Source organism: Glycine soja, chromosome 8, assembly GCF_004193775.1.
Source record: "Glycine soja cultivar W05 chromosome 8, ASM419377v2, whole genome shotgun sequence".
Lineage (NCBI taxonomy): Eukaryota > Viridiplantae > Streptophyta > Magnoliopsida > Fabales > Fabaceae > Glycine > Glycine soja.
In genome coordinates, this window is record NC_041009.1 from 675,618 (window position 1) to 693,836 (window position 18,219).

Consider the following 18,219-nt stretch of genomic DNA (forward strand, 5'->3'; position numbering starts at 1 on the left):
CTATCTGGACTGGCTGAGTTTTTGGTTTTTACATTTAATTTTCAAAATATAACTTGTTTAGCAAAATTAGAGTTAAAGTGGTTTTTAACTCAAATAAAATACTTGCCTAAAAAAATAAAACTCAAATAAAATAGTTAGGTCGGTTTTCAAAAAGAAAATAAATTGTATTTAAATTTGTAATTAAAAATTATATTAATTACGTCAATGTATTTATTACTTTAAATATATGAATTCAAAAAATATTTGAATACATTTTTAATTCCTAAAAAATAAAAAATGTGTTTTTAGTTTTAAATGAAAACTAAAATTATGATGTTTTTTTTTATTAAATATAAAGATTAAAAATAAAAAATTATAGAAATTAAAAAAAATATCTACAATAACTATGAAGAAAATTTCAGTCGGAAATAAAAAATAAAAATAACTATGAAGAAAATCTTATAATTGAAGAAAAATGATGACGGAAAAGGTAACACATGATGGTTAGCAGAAACGACATAGTAGAAAACAAGTCGGCCTAGACAAAGGTATAATGTGGATGATGATGATATAAATTCGTGTCATTTTATGTTATGATTTCTATTCTAGTGCATAAAACTAGATCTAAGATATGCTAAAGAAATAGAGGTAATTCATTTTTCCTGTCTTGTTCTTATTCATTTCAGATATTTATAAGTATTTCAAAACACTCTTCTAGAATGCTCGATTAGCTCAAATATTTTCTTCAGATAAAGTCTTGAAGATGGCTGGGCCTCTTAGTAATCCTCTTGGGCCTAATGTGTTGGGCTGTGTCCCTATCATTTGCCTTCTTCTCTTCTTCTTCTTCTTCCTCCCTCCGCGCATTCTCTTTCTTCCTTTTAATCTTTCAATTTCTTTTCCCCTTTTTCTCTTTTCTGACTAACTCAATCAATTTAGTGTGGCTTCCGGTGAGTTCATCTCTTCTCTTTTTTCTTTTTCGCCAAATACCTATCCACTATTTCGTGTTTCAATTAGGTTTTCAAACTCGGAAGGTTTCTCTTTTTTCTTTTCTTGTCCAGTTTTTCCTCGCTTATGGTTCAGCGCTCCAGATGTTTGCTTAAATGTTTTTACTTTTTTCATTTCCAATAGACATTTTGTGTCCTTCCCAAATAGCGCCCTATGTGTTTGCTCAAATGTTTCATTGAATGTATTTCCACTGTTCATTTTTGTTGCTTCTTAGTTTTTATCATTTGCATTTTTTGGCTGCTTGATATTTGGTTTCATGTCCTTCATAATGAGATGTTGAAACATGCACTTTTGGTTGGTTGGTTGTTTGAGTGCACTTTGTTATTTCAACTATTTGTGTTATTTGTCAGCTAATATGTTTCATTAATAAATGCAGCGAACAATTCAGGAATCATGGCTAGGGTTTTAGCTCAGTCTACTGGTATGCCTGGCCTACTGAGTGGGCGAAGGCATGGGCCGCATAAAGGATCAGGAAAAACGAAAAGATCTGTTAAAATGATGAGTACCTTACGAATTCCTGCTTTAAGAATGTCGAGTTTCTCTGGATTACGGACACTTAATCCTTTGGATTCTGTGTCGAGACCACGACACACTTTTCCGTTGACTACAACTTCTAGGCGCGAGAGGGCTAAAAGATGTGTACCTAAAGCTATGTTTGAGCGTTTCACAGAGAAGGCAATCAAAGTAATTATGCTAGCCCAGGAGGAAGCAAGACGACTGGGGCACAATTTTGTTGGAACGGAACAGATTCTATTGGGTCTCATTGGCGAAGGAACCGGCATTGCTGCTAAGGTTCTGAAGTCAATGGGAATTAACCTCAAGGATGCTCGGGTTGAAGTGGAGAAAATTATTGGAAGGGGTAGTGGATTTGTTGCTGTTGAGATTCCGTTTACTTCCCGTGCAAAGCGTGTTTTGGAACTCTCACTGGAGGAAGCTCGCCAACTTGGTAAATGCTGTTTTACACCTTGTCTGTTCTTTTGCATATATAATTACTTAGTTACAACAATATTTGTATTGCCTAGAATTTTCTTCCTTTAACCCATATGGTTATTTCTCACTAGTTTTCCCATATTTTTATTATTATTTAGGATGAAGTGATTTGGTTATATTTGGTCATGTACCTTACTTTGTTTTACCTGAATCAACTAAGTTCTAATCATTTATAGGGGAAAAAAAAACAAAATAATAAAGAAGAGGATTGGATAAACTAACCGTTGTTACAGAGAGAAGGATAGGATCCTGATTTAGATTCAGAATTGGAAAGGACTCCAATTTTCAGTTTAGCTCACTCCTTGAAATTTTCAGGTCACAATTATATTGGATCTGAGCACTTGCTTCTTGGTCTCCTTCGAGAGGGTGAGGGTGTAGCAGCACGTGTTCTTGAAAATTTGGCTGCTGATCCAAACAATATTCGCGCTCAGGTTAGTATTATAATCCTCATTTATTTTTAGCATTTGTTGCCCTGGACCAAATCCTGACTGAACTTACTTAAATCTTGACACTCACCAATATACATATCATCAGTAACTGTTGTGTTTTTGTTCAAAGCATGTCTTGCATGAATCAATTTAAACAATGTGTTCTCGTATGTGCCAGCTGGGGGAAGTAATTAAAGAAAAATGAAAAAAATAGGGTATTAATAAATCTCAATAGGCATACTGATATAGAAAATTATATTTGCACACATTAACAATTGAATCATTTTATTACTCATCGAGGAACTTCCCCTATGTAATTCCTTCCAAAAAAAAAAAACTTCCCCAATTTAACATGATCAGGGTCTTAAAGGTAACAAAAACTAGTTGTTCTCATTAGAGTAGTGTTCATTTTAGATCTGGGATTTCTTTGTTCTTGGTTGGGATTCATCATCTAGCAAAAAAATAGTTACTTAGTGTATTCTCATCCAACAATACAGAAGTAATAAGAAATTAAGAATACAGAAGCATAGCTAAACTTATGCATGGGAAGCACTATAGGAGCCCCTAAGTATAAGAGTGCCTTTTTGACTCCGATGGTGCAATTTGGTTTTGAAATTACAAATTCAGATAAGAAAGTAATTACCCTCATGAGGTAAGTCGCATATGAAGTGTGTGGCTTCAAAAAGTGACTTTCTTTTATTATTATTTTTTTTAATAAGAAAGTTGCATGACTTTCTCTTTTACAAACCAGGCAAGTCGTGCAGAAGAAGCATGACAATGTGAGTATTAATGCTAGAGTGTGACTTTCTTGTTAAAAGAATAAAATAATAAGCCATATATAAAGTAATTACTTTCCCATCTGCACTTCTTTGGTAATTTCAAGATCAAATGCACCACCAAGGCCAAAAGGCCAAGTTTGTCTAAAACAAAGTCATGTATAGCTAACCAGGATTAGAGCATCAGAATCTTACGTGCAAGTCCAACACCAGGTATAGTCACATTATTTCCAAGACATAGGGAGTTGATATAAACTCGATCATGAGAGGTGGCACCAACAGTAAAGATCCATGGACTGAAGGAGGGCATGCTCATAGGTGATGGTCCAGTATTGCCAGCAGCTTGCACTACAAAAATACCAGCTTTCGCAGCTGATAGCAATGCCATATCTATTGGATTGAAGAAAGTTGCAATACCAGAAGGATGCCTATTAGGAGTGATTGACAAGCATATTATGTCAACCCTATCCTGAGCTGCCTGTAAACAATTGATTATACTATAAGCCATACCGTAAATGTAAAATTGTGGATACAATTTAGTAAGCAGATTTTGAAAGGAAGACATGCAAGGAAAGTACTTTACAGTAACTCTTCAATTCAAGACCATGCATATCCTCAATGAAAATTTAAATAAATGAATGAATAAATACATTAACAAACTTCAAATGAAAAGTAAATGATATTGGATCAACTCACAGGTTAAAATTTAGAATCCTAAGACAATCTATATTACATGCTCTAAAATGAATCAGAATTATTTGAAGCCAATAAACAGGCTGTTGAAAAATGGATAAGAATAATTATTTAGTTAATCAAGCAATCACTTCGGCACGTACTAGAGGAAGGAAGCCATAACTTTAAGATGATAAAAAATAAGAAAATATATCAAATGTCAACAATTGACCTCAAATAACATTACCAAATGTTGCTAACACATATATGGCATATAAAAGTACGTACACATACCTGGTCAATAGCTGCAACAACATCCGCTGCAAATCCTCCAAATCTCTTGTATAGTGCCTTGTAAATGGCAATGCTGTAAAAGATTGAAATGGAATGCATTCAAATGTTGCATACATAGAATAAAAAATAATTATGCTTGCATGTAGTTATTAGAAATCCAGGTTAGAACAGATCCAGGTATGAATATATTTTTTTATCTTAACTTTTGTGTAAATCTTTCTTGTATTCTCCACTGGATGGTTACAGGTTATCCGCATGGTTGGTGAGGGTGCTGACAGTGTTGGTGCTACTGTTGGCCCTGGAAGTAGTAATAACAACAAGATGCCAACTTTGGAGGAGTATGGCACCAATTTGACCAAGCTAGCGGAAGAGGTAATTTCCAGGTCCTAGTTTTCTTTATGCTAGATGGCAGATGGGGTTTCATTTGTTTAAAAGTATAATTTTTTCTCTTATTGACGCTCCCTCTCCCCCAAAATCAAAATTACAGGGGAAATTGGATCCTGTCATGGGTAGGCAGCCACAAATTGAACGTGTCACTCAAATTTTGGGTCGTCGTACAAAAAATAATCCTTGTCTTATTGGGGAACCTGGGGTCGGGAAGACAGCTATTGCTGAAGGTCTTGCCCAAAGGATTGCAAATGGTGATGTACCTGAAACCATAGAGGGAAAGAAGGTTAGTAGAAATTATTTGATTCCTATGGTCAATAAATTTCTTTTGGGTAATTCAGCTGATTTACTATTTCGTTTTCAGTGCTATACTATAAAGTATAAACATGTTCATCTTGCTGAATCTATGTAAAGTGATTCTAAAATAATATCCTATTTCTTCTATTTTTTATTTGGAGTATTTTAAATGTTAACTACAGAGGAATTTTCTTGCCTCTAGATGGTTAAATCATTACTGGAGCACCCTACCTCATTTATGGTCATGATATTTTGTATTTCAGTTTTGGATAAGTATCGACCAAAGTTCTTGAATTTTTGATGTTTAAATACTTCTGGGGAGTTCTGAATAACATGAAGCCTTTGCCCGATTTAGGTTATAACCCTTGATATGGGTCTGCTGGTAGCTGGAACTAAATATCGTGGAGAATTTGAAGAGAGATTGAAGAAACTAATGGAGGAAATCAAACAAAGTGATGAGATAATACTCTTTATTGATGAAGTGCACACTCTAATTGGAGCTGGAGCAGCTGAGGGAGCAATTGATGCTGCAAATATATTAAAACCAGCTCTTGCCAGAGGTGAACTGCAGGTACTTGTCAAGTTCAAAATGGATATATTGCCATTTGTTTTTGATCTCAAAATCAATTTGTGTGACGTGTTAGGGGGTAGGGGAAAGAATTGAATTTGTGTTGCTCTTTAACTTTGTTATTGAAACTAAAAATCAAAAGGATAGAAGACTTTTTCTCTTCTGTGTTGTTGCCTTGCTGGTAAATTTAGGCTATTCTTGCAAGTCTATGTTTGAGAGAAAGGAATACCTAGTCTTCTGGTTGTTCAATCTTTTAAATTGTAAATAGTTAAAAACTTGTGTAGTTATATTATTTAATAAGCCTGGTGAGTTGATATTTCAATTTGCTATTCTGATAAATGACCCTTTACTTTTGGCATGTAGTTGAACTAAATAATGTGGAAGTTTCAATATTTAGTTTTGGAGTGTTTTATTTTAAAAAAAATGCATTTGCATTTTCAGCAGTGATGTAGAATGAAATTGTAGGCTGGCTGTGAAATTTGAAGGTATCTGGTTATGCTTTTATGCTAAACCTACTGCAATGCTCAAGTTAATATATGCACTTACTGTTGTTTGGTAGGAACTTGAAACTGTTGTAAGAAAGTGTGTGCCTGAAATTTTATGCAGTGTATAGGAGCCACAACACTGGATGAATATAGGAAGCACATTGAAAAGGATCCAGCTTTGGAGAGGCGATTCCAGCCAGTTAAAGTGCCAGAGCCAACTGTCAATGAAACCATACAAATACTGAAAGGACTCAGAGAACGCTATGAAATTCACCACAAGCTTCATTACACAGATGATGCTCTTGTAGCTGCTGCCCAGCTATCACACCAATATATTAGGTTTGTCATATTTAAATGTTCTGCTCCTTTTCTGTTCATTTTACCTATTCTATTCATTTATGCTGAGATCAGACAAGTTTCTTTTTTTCTTTTAGTTTTTATGTTGCTGGAAAATTTTCAAATGTATATTAATTTATCTTATTTAGATTTATTTTGGAACTCTAATGTAATTGTTATTTTCTTCCTGCTGTGTATCTTGAGTATTTTCTAGTTTAAAATAATTGTATTTCCTGCAGTGATCGATTTTTGCCAGACAAAGCTATAGATTTAATTGATGAAGCAGGTTCTCGAGTCCGGCTTCAACATGCACAGGTATATTGTTCGTCTACCTATCCCTGAACCAGCCAGATCTTTTGTCTATTATTGGGCTAATTTTGCTAGATTTACATGCCTCCAGTTACCTGAAGAAGCAAGAGAGCTTGACAAGGAGGTTAGACAGATTGTAAAGGAGAAAGAAGAATCTGTTCGCAATCAAGACTTTGAAAAGGTAATATGCTTTAATCTATAAGATTTAGTTCATAAAATTTTATGGACACCAAACCAAACCATGAGACAATGTTATATTCAAGTTTAAAAAACAGTGTAGTGGTTTGTTTGTTGTTCAATTAAAACAATTATATCTGCAAATTATTTTGGCTATTAGCGGGCTGATGATGATTCATGAGTTTATGAGTTTCTGTGTAGGCCGGAGAGCTAAGAGATAGAGAAATGGATCTTAAGGCGCAGATATCTGCACTTATAGAAAAAGGCAAGGAGATGAGTAAGGCAGAAAGTGAGGCAGGAGATGAAGGTCCCATGGTCACTGAAGTTGACATACAACATATTGTCTCCTCCTGGACTGGTATTCCTGTGGAGAAAGTCTCGACTGATGAATCTGATCGCCTCCTCAAAATGGAAGAGACTTTACACAAGCGAGTCATAGGTCAGGATGAAGCAGTGAAAGCCATAAGCAGGGCCATCCGTCGAGCCAGGGTTGGACTGAAGAACCCTAACCGTCCAATTGCCAGCTTCATCTTTTCTGGGCCAACTGGTGTGGGGAAGTCTGAGTTGGCCAAAGCATTGGCTGCATACTACTTTGGTTCTGAAGAAGCCATGATTCGGCTTGACATGAGTGAATTCATGGAAAGGCACACAGTCTCGAAACTTATTGGTTCACCTCCTGGATACGTTGGTTACACTGAGGGTGGTCAACTGACTGAGGCAGTTCGCCGTCGTCCCTATACTGTTGTACTCTTTGATGAGATTGAGAAAGCCCATCCTGATGTATTCAACATGATGCTTCAGATCCTGGAAGATGGAAGATTAACAGACAGCAAAGGAAGAACTGTGGACTTCAAGAACACGCTTCTTATAATGACATCAAATGTTGGAAGCAGTGTAATTGAGAAAGGAGGCCGTAAAATAGGATTTGACCTTGATTATGATGAGAAGGATAGCAGTTACAACCGAATCAAGAGCTTGGTGACTGAGGAACTGAAGCAATACTTTAGGCCAGAGTTCTTGAATAGGTTGGATGAAATGATTGTTTTCAGGCAACTCACAAAATTGGAGGTTAAGGAGATAGCAGACATAATGCTGAAGGAGGTGTTCCAGAGACTGAAAGCTAAAGAGATTGATCTTTCAGTGACAGAAAGATTTAGGGAGAGGGTGGTTGACGAAGGATATAATCCTAGTTATGGGGCTAGGCCTCTAAGAAGAGCCATAATGCAACTTTTGGAGGATAGCATGGCTGAGAAGATGCTTGCTAGAGAGATTAAGGAGGGTGACTCAGTTATAGTTGATTCTGATTCTGACGGTAATGTGATTGTGCTCAACGGTAGTAGTGGTGCCCCAGATTCACTAGAAGATGTCTTAGTTAGTTGAGTTGTACTTTTTTTTTTTTCTTCTTCTTTTATTTGTTTAAAAAAACATAGCCATAGTTTGTTTTTAGTTGTCAATGGACATCAGTCAAGCTTTTAACTGAATGCTGGTGGTCTCAGCCACCCATAACATAATGAACACAGCTGGGTTTGGGTGGAATGAAAAAATGACGTTATTTCTGTGGGTCCTACCCTTAATATGCTGCATTATGAACAATTTTGATTTACTGGAAGCAACTAATTTTGTAGTTTTCACGGTTCTGTAAACTATTGTTATAAATAAGTTGCACCACATCAAATGATCTGTTTAGCTGACTTGATCAATTCTCAAATGCGTGCTTTTGATTACAAAATAGAGTACAAATTCACCATCTGGGATATGCTTGATTCTGATTATACGAATTTGGGGTCAGAGAATAGCAATCATATCCTAACTGATCCGTGTGCTGGCCCTGTGGGAAACTTTATTATGAGAAGAATTCTGATGCTCCAATTGAACATATAATAATGGGACAGCCGTTAGACGCACTCCGAACCTATACTCCACTTACACTTTGTAGAAGAAAAACTAACTGAAAAACACCATTAGGGTGATATTGGCTGTTAGATTGGGATGGGGCCAAAATTGCGTAAAAAATTGGGAAAATTTGGAAGTGATAAATTGTTGCTTCATTATAAAGGCAGAAACTTAATCGATTTGTTTTTATTGCACTGCCATTCCAAATACACTCGTTACTTTCTAACCTGCTGATACTTGGCAGCACAAAATCTATAAATTTGCAGTTTCTATTGATCTATTAGTGGATGAGATGATCTTTGTGTGGGGCTGACACTCCCACCACGGCTAATCTTCAAAGCTGTTAATGCTTTCTGGATTTCCATAGTCATGGCACTATCTACACTCCCAGATGATAGCTTTTTATGTGATTTCTGAAGATGTAGTTTGAGTGAGCTGCTGCTTAGTCCAGCATTCTTCCCACATATGGGGCAGATTTTCATCACTGGTTTGCGCTGATGCCATTCCATTGAAACCTTTCCATGAAGTTTCTGATCCAACTCTAACAAGATCTTTGCAAAACCGTCATTGGGTTGTGCTCGACGGTGAACTCGTTTCAGAGCTTGCCATGCTTCTGATAAAGTATGATTCCTGTGCCATAAAAGCTTTCAGTTCAAAACCTGTTGCAACTGTCACTCACTGACAGTAATAATCTTACATATCAAAGAACATGAACTTATGGTTGCTAGGTGGTAAATTAGATCGTTTCATACCATTTTAACCAATGGAAGAGTTGATGAGAATATTAATGCACAGTTCACTTGTGGTGTTAAATATATTAGCTATTAATAATCTTTGCATAGTATCATTTTGTACTAGAATTATGTCTTCTATAATTTTCATTTTTACTTACTTCCTGAGCATTAAGTAAGCGAGGACCAACGTGACACTTCTGCTTCTCCCCTCAAAGCAATGAACTAAAACTTTTTGACCTGTTTGTTCAACATAGTCTATAAAATCACACGCTTCTTCAAATATGCTGCTGATGTTATAATCATCACTGTCACATACCTGTTCAAATGAGACAATGAATACAATCAATATGAAGACATATTCCTAAAAGGAATGTAACATTAAAAGTAAATTTTAACATAAAAGAATATTAGAAAACACGCAAGAACAAGAGTGCATCACATCATATTGCACAACAAATCATATTTTGAATCAAGAAAATTTTGAGGCTAGCCTTTACTATTTGACTCATTTCTTTTGAGCTAGGTTGACATTTTACTGTGTCAGAATAAGCTACGAGGCAAGGGAGATCAGAACATACTAACAATTTAAAGACAACCAAAAAAAAAAAGAAGAGAATTATCAAGCAAGATCTACCTTGTCAATTTCTCGAGTCCATAATAACAATTTTAAGGTTGACATTTGTTAATCAGAAGGATTAAGGATATTTTGACTGAGGTAGATTCTCAATCTAAATCAGATACAGAAGCATTAATGGGCTTGTACCTAACAAATCAAGCATTTGGGTTGGGATGATTGATTGTTAACATTAAACATGGTATGAGAATGATACGATACGAGACAGTGGAGCCCAAATTGTGAATGAGGAAGTCCAGTACAATAGGCCCAAGAGGCCTGTCAAGCCAAAACGTGGTTCTGATTATGTTTATTACTGATAGAGGGAGATAGAAGGTTCTAGGGAGTGGCTTGTGAATCTGTTAGAGTGAGTGGAGAGTTTGTTAGAGGGGTAATTCTGTTAGAATAAGGCACTTGGTCTAGCTATTGCCTCTATATATGGTTGTAATTCCTTTTAATGAATGAAGTCCAATTTCTCTCTTCTATGTGATTCTTCTTGGAGGCTACTCTGATCTCGAATCATAGATTTATCTTCACACCAGAGAACCTCTATGGGTAATTGGTCAATAGTGTAACTCTTGCCACCTTCATTCTTCATAATTACATTAAATTTCACCACAAGGTAAGACAAACATCATAGCTTTGTCCATGCTTAAATCACGAAGAGCTTTTAAATATGGGGGTGTTGGAAGAAGAAAAAACATTTATGGGCATGCACCTAAGAGCTTAAACTTTCAGCATGATGGACAGCTGACAATATTAGAAACTGAAGAAATTAACATGAATAACGCTAAATGAGACTGCATGGATAATCAATGAAGGAAAGTAGAGACAGGCATCAAGGAGAAGCTCAACTGATTCTCAAATAAAATAAACTCAGCAAATAAGACATAAAATAAGTGAGGGTAGAAAATACAAGTATATATGACTTACAGAGAAATTCTTGTACTCAAATAGATCAGGATACTGAGTTTCTGACTGTCCAATTTCATTGGTACACAAACACAAAATATTTGTGATTCCCAAGTATTGCAGTGTGTATACAGATCTTGCAGCCAGTGCTCCACCAATGAACAGACTACTTGTCACTGCTGAAGGTTTCTCAGTACTTGCAGCGTCTGATATCAATGCAATTCTCTCGAGAATATGCTCAAGTCTGACCTGAAAGTTAAAAAGATAATGCATCATAAATGGAAATCCCTCATGAATGAAAGGAGTCTATTATATTTAATTTTTTAATATAATAAAGTGAAGGTAACCTTAAGTTCATATGCATCAACGACACAGTTATTATCACTACCCTCAAAAAATCCTGGGTTGAAATTGTTCTCCTGGCATAGTTTGATGGCATCACTTTTAAGCATTTCATTCCACTGTTCCAATTCTTTATTGGATTCAGCATCAACCTGTAAAACATGATACATTATAAAAAAGGTGGAAAAATAAGGAACAAACATGGTAAAAATACTGTTTTATATGGTAAAGAAACAGCAAATTATACTGCTCTTAGTCTTATATTCCTATTTGCCAATCACCCTGAGATACAAGATTATGAGAGTATGACATTAGCACATGCAGAAGACGTGTGTGGGGAGGGGGGCAGGAAATGGAACTATTGGCATGATTTGGAAACCCTCCAATGTTTTGGTAACAGGAAACCGTCTGGTCTGTGTTACATAGTGTGATCATATCAGTTAGACAATAAGATAGCATCAAGAGCAGAGAAGTCTAGGTAGCGCAGAAAAAGCATGCATGAGCAAAATAAGAATGTCTGAAACCGATTCAGCAAAATCTGTGCTCTCATTCATGAAAGCAACAAGAGAACATTGCTGTGAGAATTATAAGAATTGTCCACATTGGTCAATTTTATATATAGAAAGGCAATAAAGTCCTATAATTTTGCATACTAAAGCAATATGCACCTGACTGACTTATTTATGATGTATCCAAAATGTTGATTGAAAAATTGCACCAAAACAACAATTCAGGTGTTCCTCCAAAAGCAGCACCAAAACCATGTGACTGGTAGACAAGGTTATGTTACCTATGAGACCAACCTTGGCAAATTTATGGAAGTCACGGAGCTTAGCAGTCAAACGGAGACTACGAAGTGGTTCCCCATTTCCTTTACAGAACTTTCCATGCCAAGTTTCTCTTGACATAGGAGTAGAGTCACTGCAATCTCTATTGCCAGAAGATGATGATCTTAAAGCAGTTCTCTGTGATTCTGAATCAATAAAATCTTGATGGTTATCATTAGTAAGTCTTTCCTTACATGTTGGAGAGGAACAACTCCCACCAGCAGTTAGTGAAGGTGAGTCAGGAACCACAGAATCTTCTTTGTCAAATTCCCCCAAAGATATTTTGCTTATAATGTTCATAAATGATCGCAACAAAGTATCAAGTCTTTGGTGAAGTGTGAGTAGGAATATATGGAATCCCTGCAGATCCCTAAGAGCAGCACGGAAACCATTACGAAATGCATGAACTACAAACATTGTGTCACTTATAATACGTACATCAGTTTTTTCCATGTCTTCTGGTGGGGGACATCCTAATTTCGCTCCGGTTATATCATATAACAGGTTTGAGGCAAATTCAGAACTATTGACCAGCAACTCAACCAACTTAGGATAATTAACCTGATCATTTGCACGTTTTCCAGCAGGAGGTCGCCGAGGAACACCAGAATCAATAGCTACAATGTTAAAGTCAGGAGACAGTGATTCTCCCGATGTTTGAAAGCTCATGTCAGCAGATCTTGGTGATTCTGTGATGTCCGAGAGATCAGAAGATTGTGATATCAAGCCGGGATTATGAGAATCAAGTCTGCAATCTACTGAAGTTGACCTTCTTTCTTTATGAAATGCCCTGATCACCTTTGGTCTATATCGGTTAACTGCAGAATCAAAAGCTGCTTCTAGTGCATCTGTATTTGCACAGATATTCTTTCCAGCCAAAAGCAAATTTGCAGGATTTCCTCGCCATCTAAGCTCACGGCAAGGCAGTCTATCTTCGTTTCTGATGACAAGGTCCAGCATCAGTACCCTGCCAAGAGCTTCTGACGTTCTTTCTGCAGATTCCCTTGACTTAAATGCACTGGAGTTTTCAAGCAAGGGTGAACCATGTACATAACTGCAAGATGGTGAATCTTTAAAATTAACAATCAAAATTTATTGTGTAGAAGAACAGCCATGTGATTTTTCTTTAGTTGTACTATTGGCAGTAGATAGCCTCTTTTTCCTATTATAAATAACACTAAGATGAACTATGATAATCATTGACATATTCATAAAAGAAGGGTTCTATAAGATTATTCTCTTTCTACAGATACCATATTAATGGCTTTGATTGTCTTTTCTAGGAATTAGTGACAGCGGGATTTCATAACTTTCTCTTAATAAGGTGAGCACAATGCTTTAGAAATAAAATACTTCTTTTCAGTGTGTATGGACTTCTGATATATTGCTTTCCCTCATAAGTGGATGCGAAGAACAAAAAAATCAGTTAGTTATTTCTTGGTGGTTTCTACTTGTCAAAAACTTTTTGTTGGTGTTATATTGAAATTTATCTGAAAAAACTTGCATTAACTATGACAGCGGAGAAGCCACATTAGAAATCACAACAGCAAGTTCAAGCATTCAACAAACATAATTATTTACTGGAAACCCAAAATCATCTTTAAGTGAAAAAAGTGATAACATCCAAGAGGTTGATATTTTGTGTGCAATTATTTTCAGAATGGGAATATTATGTATCTTATATTTTAAACATGCCCTTACCTTGATGCCAACCACACCTGGCAGGACACAAACTGATATTGTCCAATCAGTTGAAAATGGAAACCTTTATAAAAGGTTCCTTTGTCCAAAGACTACAGCTTTCTACCGTAGCAATCTTGATGATCAGTATAGTAAAAGGGAATAATAAACCTTTCTTTGGTTTTCCACTTTTCCAACAAATGCTAGGAAAAACTGGCCAACTCAAGAAAATTACACAAGTATCAATAATGACACTTGCTTTGTCACACAAGGTGAAGGGAGTTTAGTATGAGAAAGAACAATAATCTATTTTAAATATTTGCTTTAGGCGTGTGAAGCTCAGTGAAACAGTTCTATACCAAGCTTTTGAAATTCAATGAAAAAAATAAAATCAGAAGCAGCACATTGGAAATGTCCACTTCATTTAAACAAGAGTTACTGGAAGTGGCGAAGCAAGCAGAGGTATTCTGTGTTGCCATGTTATAAACCTGAACTAATTAAATTCAGAGTGAATCATACCTCATAAAAAAGAGACATCGGCTAAGCTCAAGTGCTTCCAAAAGTTCAAAACATGTCACTTCACCAATTTCATCACCCTCAGAATTTGCTGCTTCTCTAGCTTTTTCTGAAGCTTCCTTTATTTGTTGCCATTCTAAACAGGTATTGTGAATAACTCTAGCCTGCACCTTCCAATTAATAGAGGAGAATGAATATGGTAGAAGTATAGTCTAAATAGCCTAAGTTTGCAGATGTGGTGCTTGTGTTATAAAACCTAAGTGAAGAACCTGTGGAGTTTGGACTCCCATCCACTTGGCAAGTTCATAGCCAAGGCGTTCAGACTGTGTTGCCATTCTTGATGATGCTATCTTTATAACAGCTGCTGCTTCTTTTGGACTAGCATCAGCATTCCCAGGGATATTGAAAAAGGCAAAGAAGACAACTCCTCCTGAATTTACAGTTACCTACGTGGACACAACTGAAGAGGCATTACGACATAAATTAAGAAAATACACATTTGATGTATTCTTACTTTCTCTAATTTGGTATTACAGAGAAAATACAATACATAATTACTAAAATGTCTGTCCAAAGAAATCCCCACATACATAGATATTCACCTCCACCAGAATGAATAAACAGAATAGGTGAAAATATGTAGTAAAAAAGCTATACCAGCATGAAATCATTATTCTTTATAACTTCCAAAACTAACAATTACCAACATGCTCAACCACATTTACTCTCGCCGAATCTGACTAAGCAAAAGCAAAATAACTGGATCAAGCATAGTCATAAATAGAAGGGGCACAGATAAAAAGCCCAAAAAAGATATCCATACACAGGGTGCAAATTGGCTTACATGTGAAACCTACGTTAGCAATCCATGACACACAAGTTGCATCTAAAACATCAACCCTGATTGCTACTATATACTCCTCAACATCAGAAAGTATTTAATCATACTAATGCTTATATTTGTACACAACAATTGTAGAAAGGGATGAACCTCGAGAGCTTTGTTCATCTCATCCTCGGAATGTTCGTTGCTACTGCTGTGTTCAGTGTGGTGCAGTGAAGAGAGCATGTCCCAGGAAAAGGAGCCAGATTCAATGTCCAACATTGCAGCCTTCCCAAGCCTCTCCCACAAGCTAGTTTCTGTCTGATCAGGATGCAGCTCCAATTTTGAATTCTCCAACGATCCTCTGATGCTGCACACAAATTATGAGCATTAGCAACAAATGCCTTTGACACTTGAACAAGTAAAAGTTTAACATACAGAAGCATTGAAAGAGAAGTAGTAAGTAAGTAACTAACCAAGAGCTAGAAGGCATGGTGGTGGAAGTGCGGTGAGGGAAGCCAGAAGAACGATAATTTGCGGTGCGTTTACGAACCAATTGGAGCCATTGCGTGAACCTAAACGCAGGCCCTGCAGTGATATCTCCCAACATATACAAAACCTGCAGTTTCAAACTTTCTCATGGTTGATCCTTGCAGTTTCAAAATGAAGTCATAAATTAAAATTTATGATACGTACCCGAGAAGTAACAGTGAGAGGCAATGGGGCCTCAATCTCAACCTCCCTTTCCAGTTCCAATTCTCTCTCTTGGCCTTTGCCCTGCAATGTCCACTCCCACATGCAAAATGTTAATAATAATGTTCATTCATCTACAACAGATCCAATCCAATCATGGATCAAATGCAGATCACAATCACAATGCAATGTGATGTAATTATGTAACGTAAGATCTAAATTAAAGCCATGATCAACAAGTATACCATGGGTGGTTTTTTTTTTTATTATTATTATTGTTAATGTAGATGTTATTATGTAGTGAAGATGAAAAAGGGAGGGGAGGGTGTTAACCTGGTTTTGCTCTTTTGCCATATGGTATTAAAAGATATGGTTTTTGTGGGGATGCAAAGTCAAATTAGAAGGGGGGAAATTGCACGGAATAGCAGGCAAAGTAATCTGCTTTTTTTAAGGGGAGAGAGAGAAAAAAAATGGGATGGTTGTAAATTATGGTAATGATGATGGACACTTGATGTAAATAGCTAGCTAGCTTTTCTTTTTGAGTTCAGGCACACGACAAATTAAGAAGAGCATAGGCAGAGTATGTATGTGTTGTAGTAGAACTAGAAAAGCTTAAGTGGTGGGTCACTTAATTGAAGTTGAACAGAGAAAAAGGTGAGTTGGGAATGGAAGATTAAGATTTCAGCAAAGAAAATGATGAGAGAGTATCAATTATCATATCACCGCATGGCATCACCAGATCACATCATTCACATGCCAGCTGAGCCACTTTATCAATGACGGTGATGGACTCTACTCACTCTACTGGTCTGTACTGATTTTTTTCTTCTTTTCCTAACAATATTAGTACCAAATTATCTCTGTCCAAAGTGATCACAAATGTTTCGTTGGAGATTATGCATTCATACAAAATACATATTTTTCTTTTATTATGATTTATTTCATATTGATCAGGATTTGAATATAAATCATTCGATTAAGGAACTTCAGATATACTATTTAGTGATCTCTTCATATTTATTTATTTAGTGGTCATATTCAATCATTTAACGGATTTTTGGTGTTATTTTTATTTTTGTTTTATATCTTATAAATACCACCATATCATTAATATTCCTTGCTTGTTGCCTTTAGATTATGTGCTTATTTTAACGAAGTTTTATTACAAGTATCCAGATCTCGCAACGGTCTTTTTTGTCCCCCTCTCCGTGGTGCTGGGACCAATTCATTTTTTAATAAAGATATTAAGATGCTTATGTATGGAATTTATTATGTAAATAATTACAAATTAAAATTTGTGTTGACGTGGGTTTATAGTAAAGATCAAAAGTATGAATTTTCTTTTTGTTGTCATTGGGAGCGAACAACCCCTCAAAACCTAACGCATACGAGGAAGGGTAATATAGGCTTTATCAGCCAATAATGAATGAGTATAATTAAACATATTTTTTTTAAAAAAATATTTTATAATAAAATAATAAAATTTGTTTTTTTTAATGTGTTTGTTTAAATTATTTTCTGATTATTTTGATAAGATAAGTAAATCATATCTGTTTTTTTTTTAAATACTTATTTAATTTTTTTTTATAATTTTAAACAAACCAGCCCAATAAATAACTTTAAAAAATATCTGGAACAAGTTCAAAATCCTAACGTTACTACTTAACACAAATCCATGATTTGCAAGTGCATTTGCTATTTGGTTCCATTTTGTTTTTATATGCTAGAAAGTAATGGACCGTGCCTCTATAATTTGGCATAAGCTATTCAGGATGATGCTATTTGCAGCACCCTTTTACTTTTTGTATTGCCTGAATTTTCTATTAAGAAAATATCCATGATGAAACTAAGTTTCATTGTGTTATCATTCTAGATATACAATGGATAAAGAGAGCTTAATTCAAATAGTTTAAACAATGCATATGAATTATTATAAGTCTTCTGATATTATCATATTTGATTCTTATAGATAAAAAAAATTAGATATACAATGGAGATTAATTTTAGCCAAAACAACTACCCATGTGACTAAGACATAAGAAGATCTCTACAAACTTTTTTGTAAGCAAGACAAGGTAATCTTTTCTCTTGTTTTCTTTTGGGTCAAGGAAAAAAGAAATTTAAATTAAAGGACCTAAAGAAAGCTATTCGTATAGAGGGGATGAGAGACACAAACAAGACAACCAGTTTGCTGCTATCTCAGCATGCAACAACATCAAATTCGAATAACAAATTGATAGGTCTTACTTTTTTTTTTTGAATCTTTGTACGATAAAAGAGCTAGTAAAGCAAACCATTTCAGCGCATGTTTTATGCTGTTTCTTGCTCAAAAGTGAAATAGGATCAGAAGTGAGGCCAATGAACTTGTACAAGCTCTCCTTAAGAAATGATTTTGTCTTCAGCAGAACCAGCAATAACCAAAGTTTCTCACAGATGGTGACATGCAATTTCATGGAAGACAAAACATGATTTTAAACATAGAG

General features: G+C 35.6%; 2 protein-coding genes across 3 annotated transcripts; one reads left to right on the forward strand and one right to left on the reverse strand.

Moving 5' to 3' along the window:
- The first annotated feature begins 763 nt into the window (after window positions 1-763).
- On the forward strand, window positions 764-8,375 carry LOC114420984 (chaperone protein ClpC, chloroplastic-like). The gene is made up of 10 exons (XM_028386719.1): window positions 764-926; window positions 1,361-1,930; window positions 2,290-2,405; window positions 4,391-4,516; window positions 4,632-4,817; window positions 5,184-5,399; window positions 6,003-6,220; window positions 6,457-6,532; window positions 6,618-6,707; window positions 6,905-8,375. The coding sequence occupies exons 2-10, from the start codon at window positions 1,378-1,380 to the stop codon at window positions 8,081-8,083; spliced, it is 2,760 nt and encodes a 919-aa protein (XP_028242520.1). The 5' UTR covers window positions 764-926; window positions 1,361-1,377; the 3' UTR covers window positions 8,084-8,375.
- Window positions 8,091-16,585, reverse strand: LOC114420983 (dual specificity protein phosphatase PHS1-like). Of its 2 annotated transcripts, none has more exons than XM_028386717.1 (11): window positions 16,070-16,585; window positions 15,740-15,820; window positions 15,520-15,662; window positions 15,212-15,413; window positions 14,490-14,666; window positions 14,224-14,390; window positions 12,001-13,078; window positions 11,203-11,349; window positions 10,877-11,104; window positions 9,489-9,646; window positions 8,091-9,226 (listed from the first exon to the last, which is right to left on the reverse strand). In XM_028386717.1, exons 1-11 carry the CDS (start codon window positions 16,088-16,090, stop codon window positions 8,866-8,868), a joined length of 2,763 nt encoding a protein of 920 aa, XP_028242518.1. In that variant the 5' UTR covers window positions 16,091-16,585; the 3' UTR covers window positions 8,091-8,865. The 2 variants fall into 2 exon arrangements, with proteins under 2 accessions (XP_028242518.1, XP_028242519.1); XM_028386718.1 differs by having other exon boundaries at window positions 14,224-14,384; window positions 16,070-16,582.
- Between the last annotated feature and the right edge of the window lie 1,634 nt (window positions 16,586-18,219).

Coding starts and splice junctions, on each gene's coding strand:
- LOC114420984 (XM_028386719.1), top strand. CDS start 1,378: ATGGCTAGGGTTTTAGCTCAGTCTACTGGTATGCCTGGCCTACTGAGT. Junction 6,221..6,456: donor CTATCACACCAATATATTAG/GTTTGTCATATT, acceptor TATTTCCTGCAG/TGATCGATTTTTGCCAGACA. Junction 6,708..6,904: donor GCAATCAAGACTTTGAAAAG/GTAATATGCTTT, acceptor GTTTCTGTGTAG/GCCGGAGAGCTAAGAGATAG.
- LOC114420983 (XM_028386717.1), bottom strand. CDS start 16,090: ATGGCAAAAGAGCAAAACCAG. Junction 9,647..10,876: donor TTGAGTACAAGAATTTCTCT/GTAAGTCATATA, acceptor TCATTTGAACAG/GTATGTGACAGTGATGATTA. Junction 9,227..9,488: donor GCTTACTTAATGCTCAGGAA/GTAAGTAAAAAT, acceptor TTTATGGCACAG/GAATCATACTTTATCAGAAG.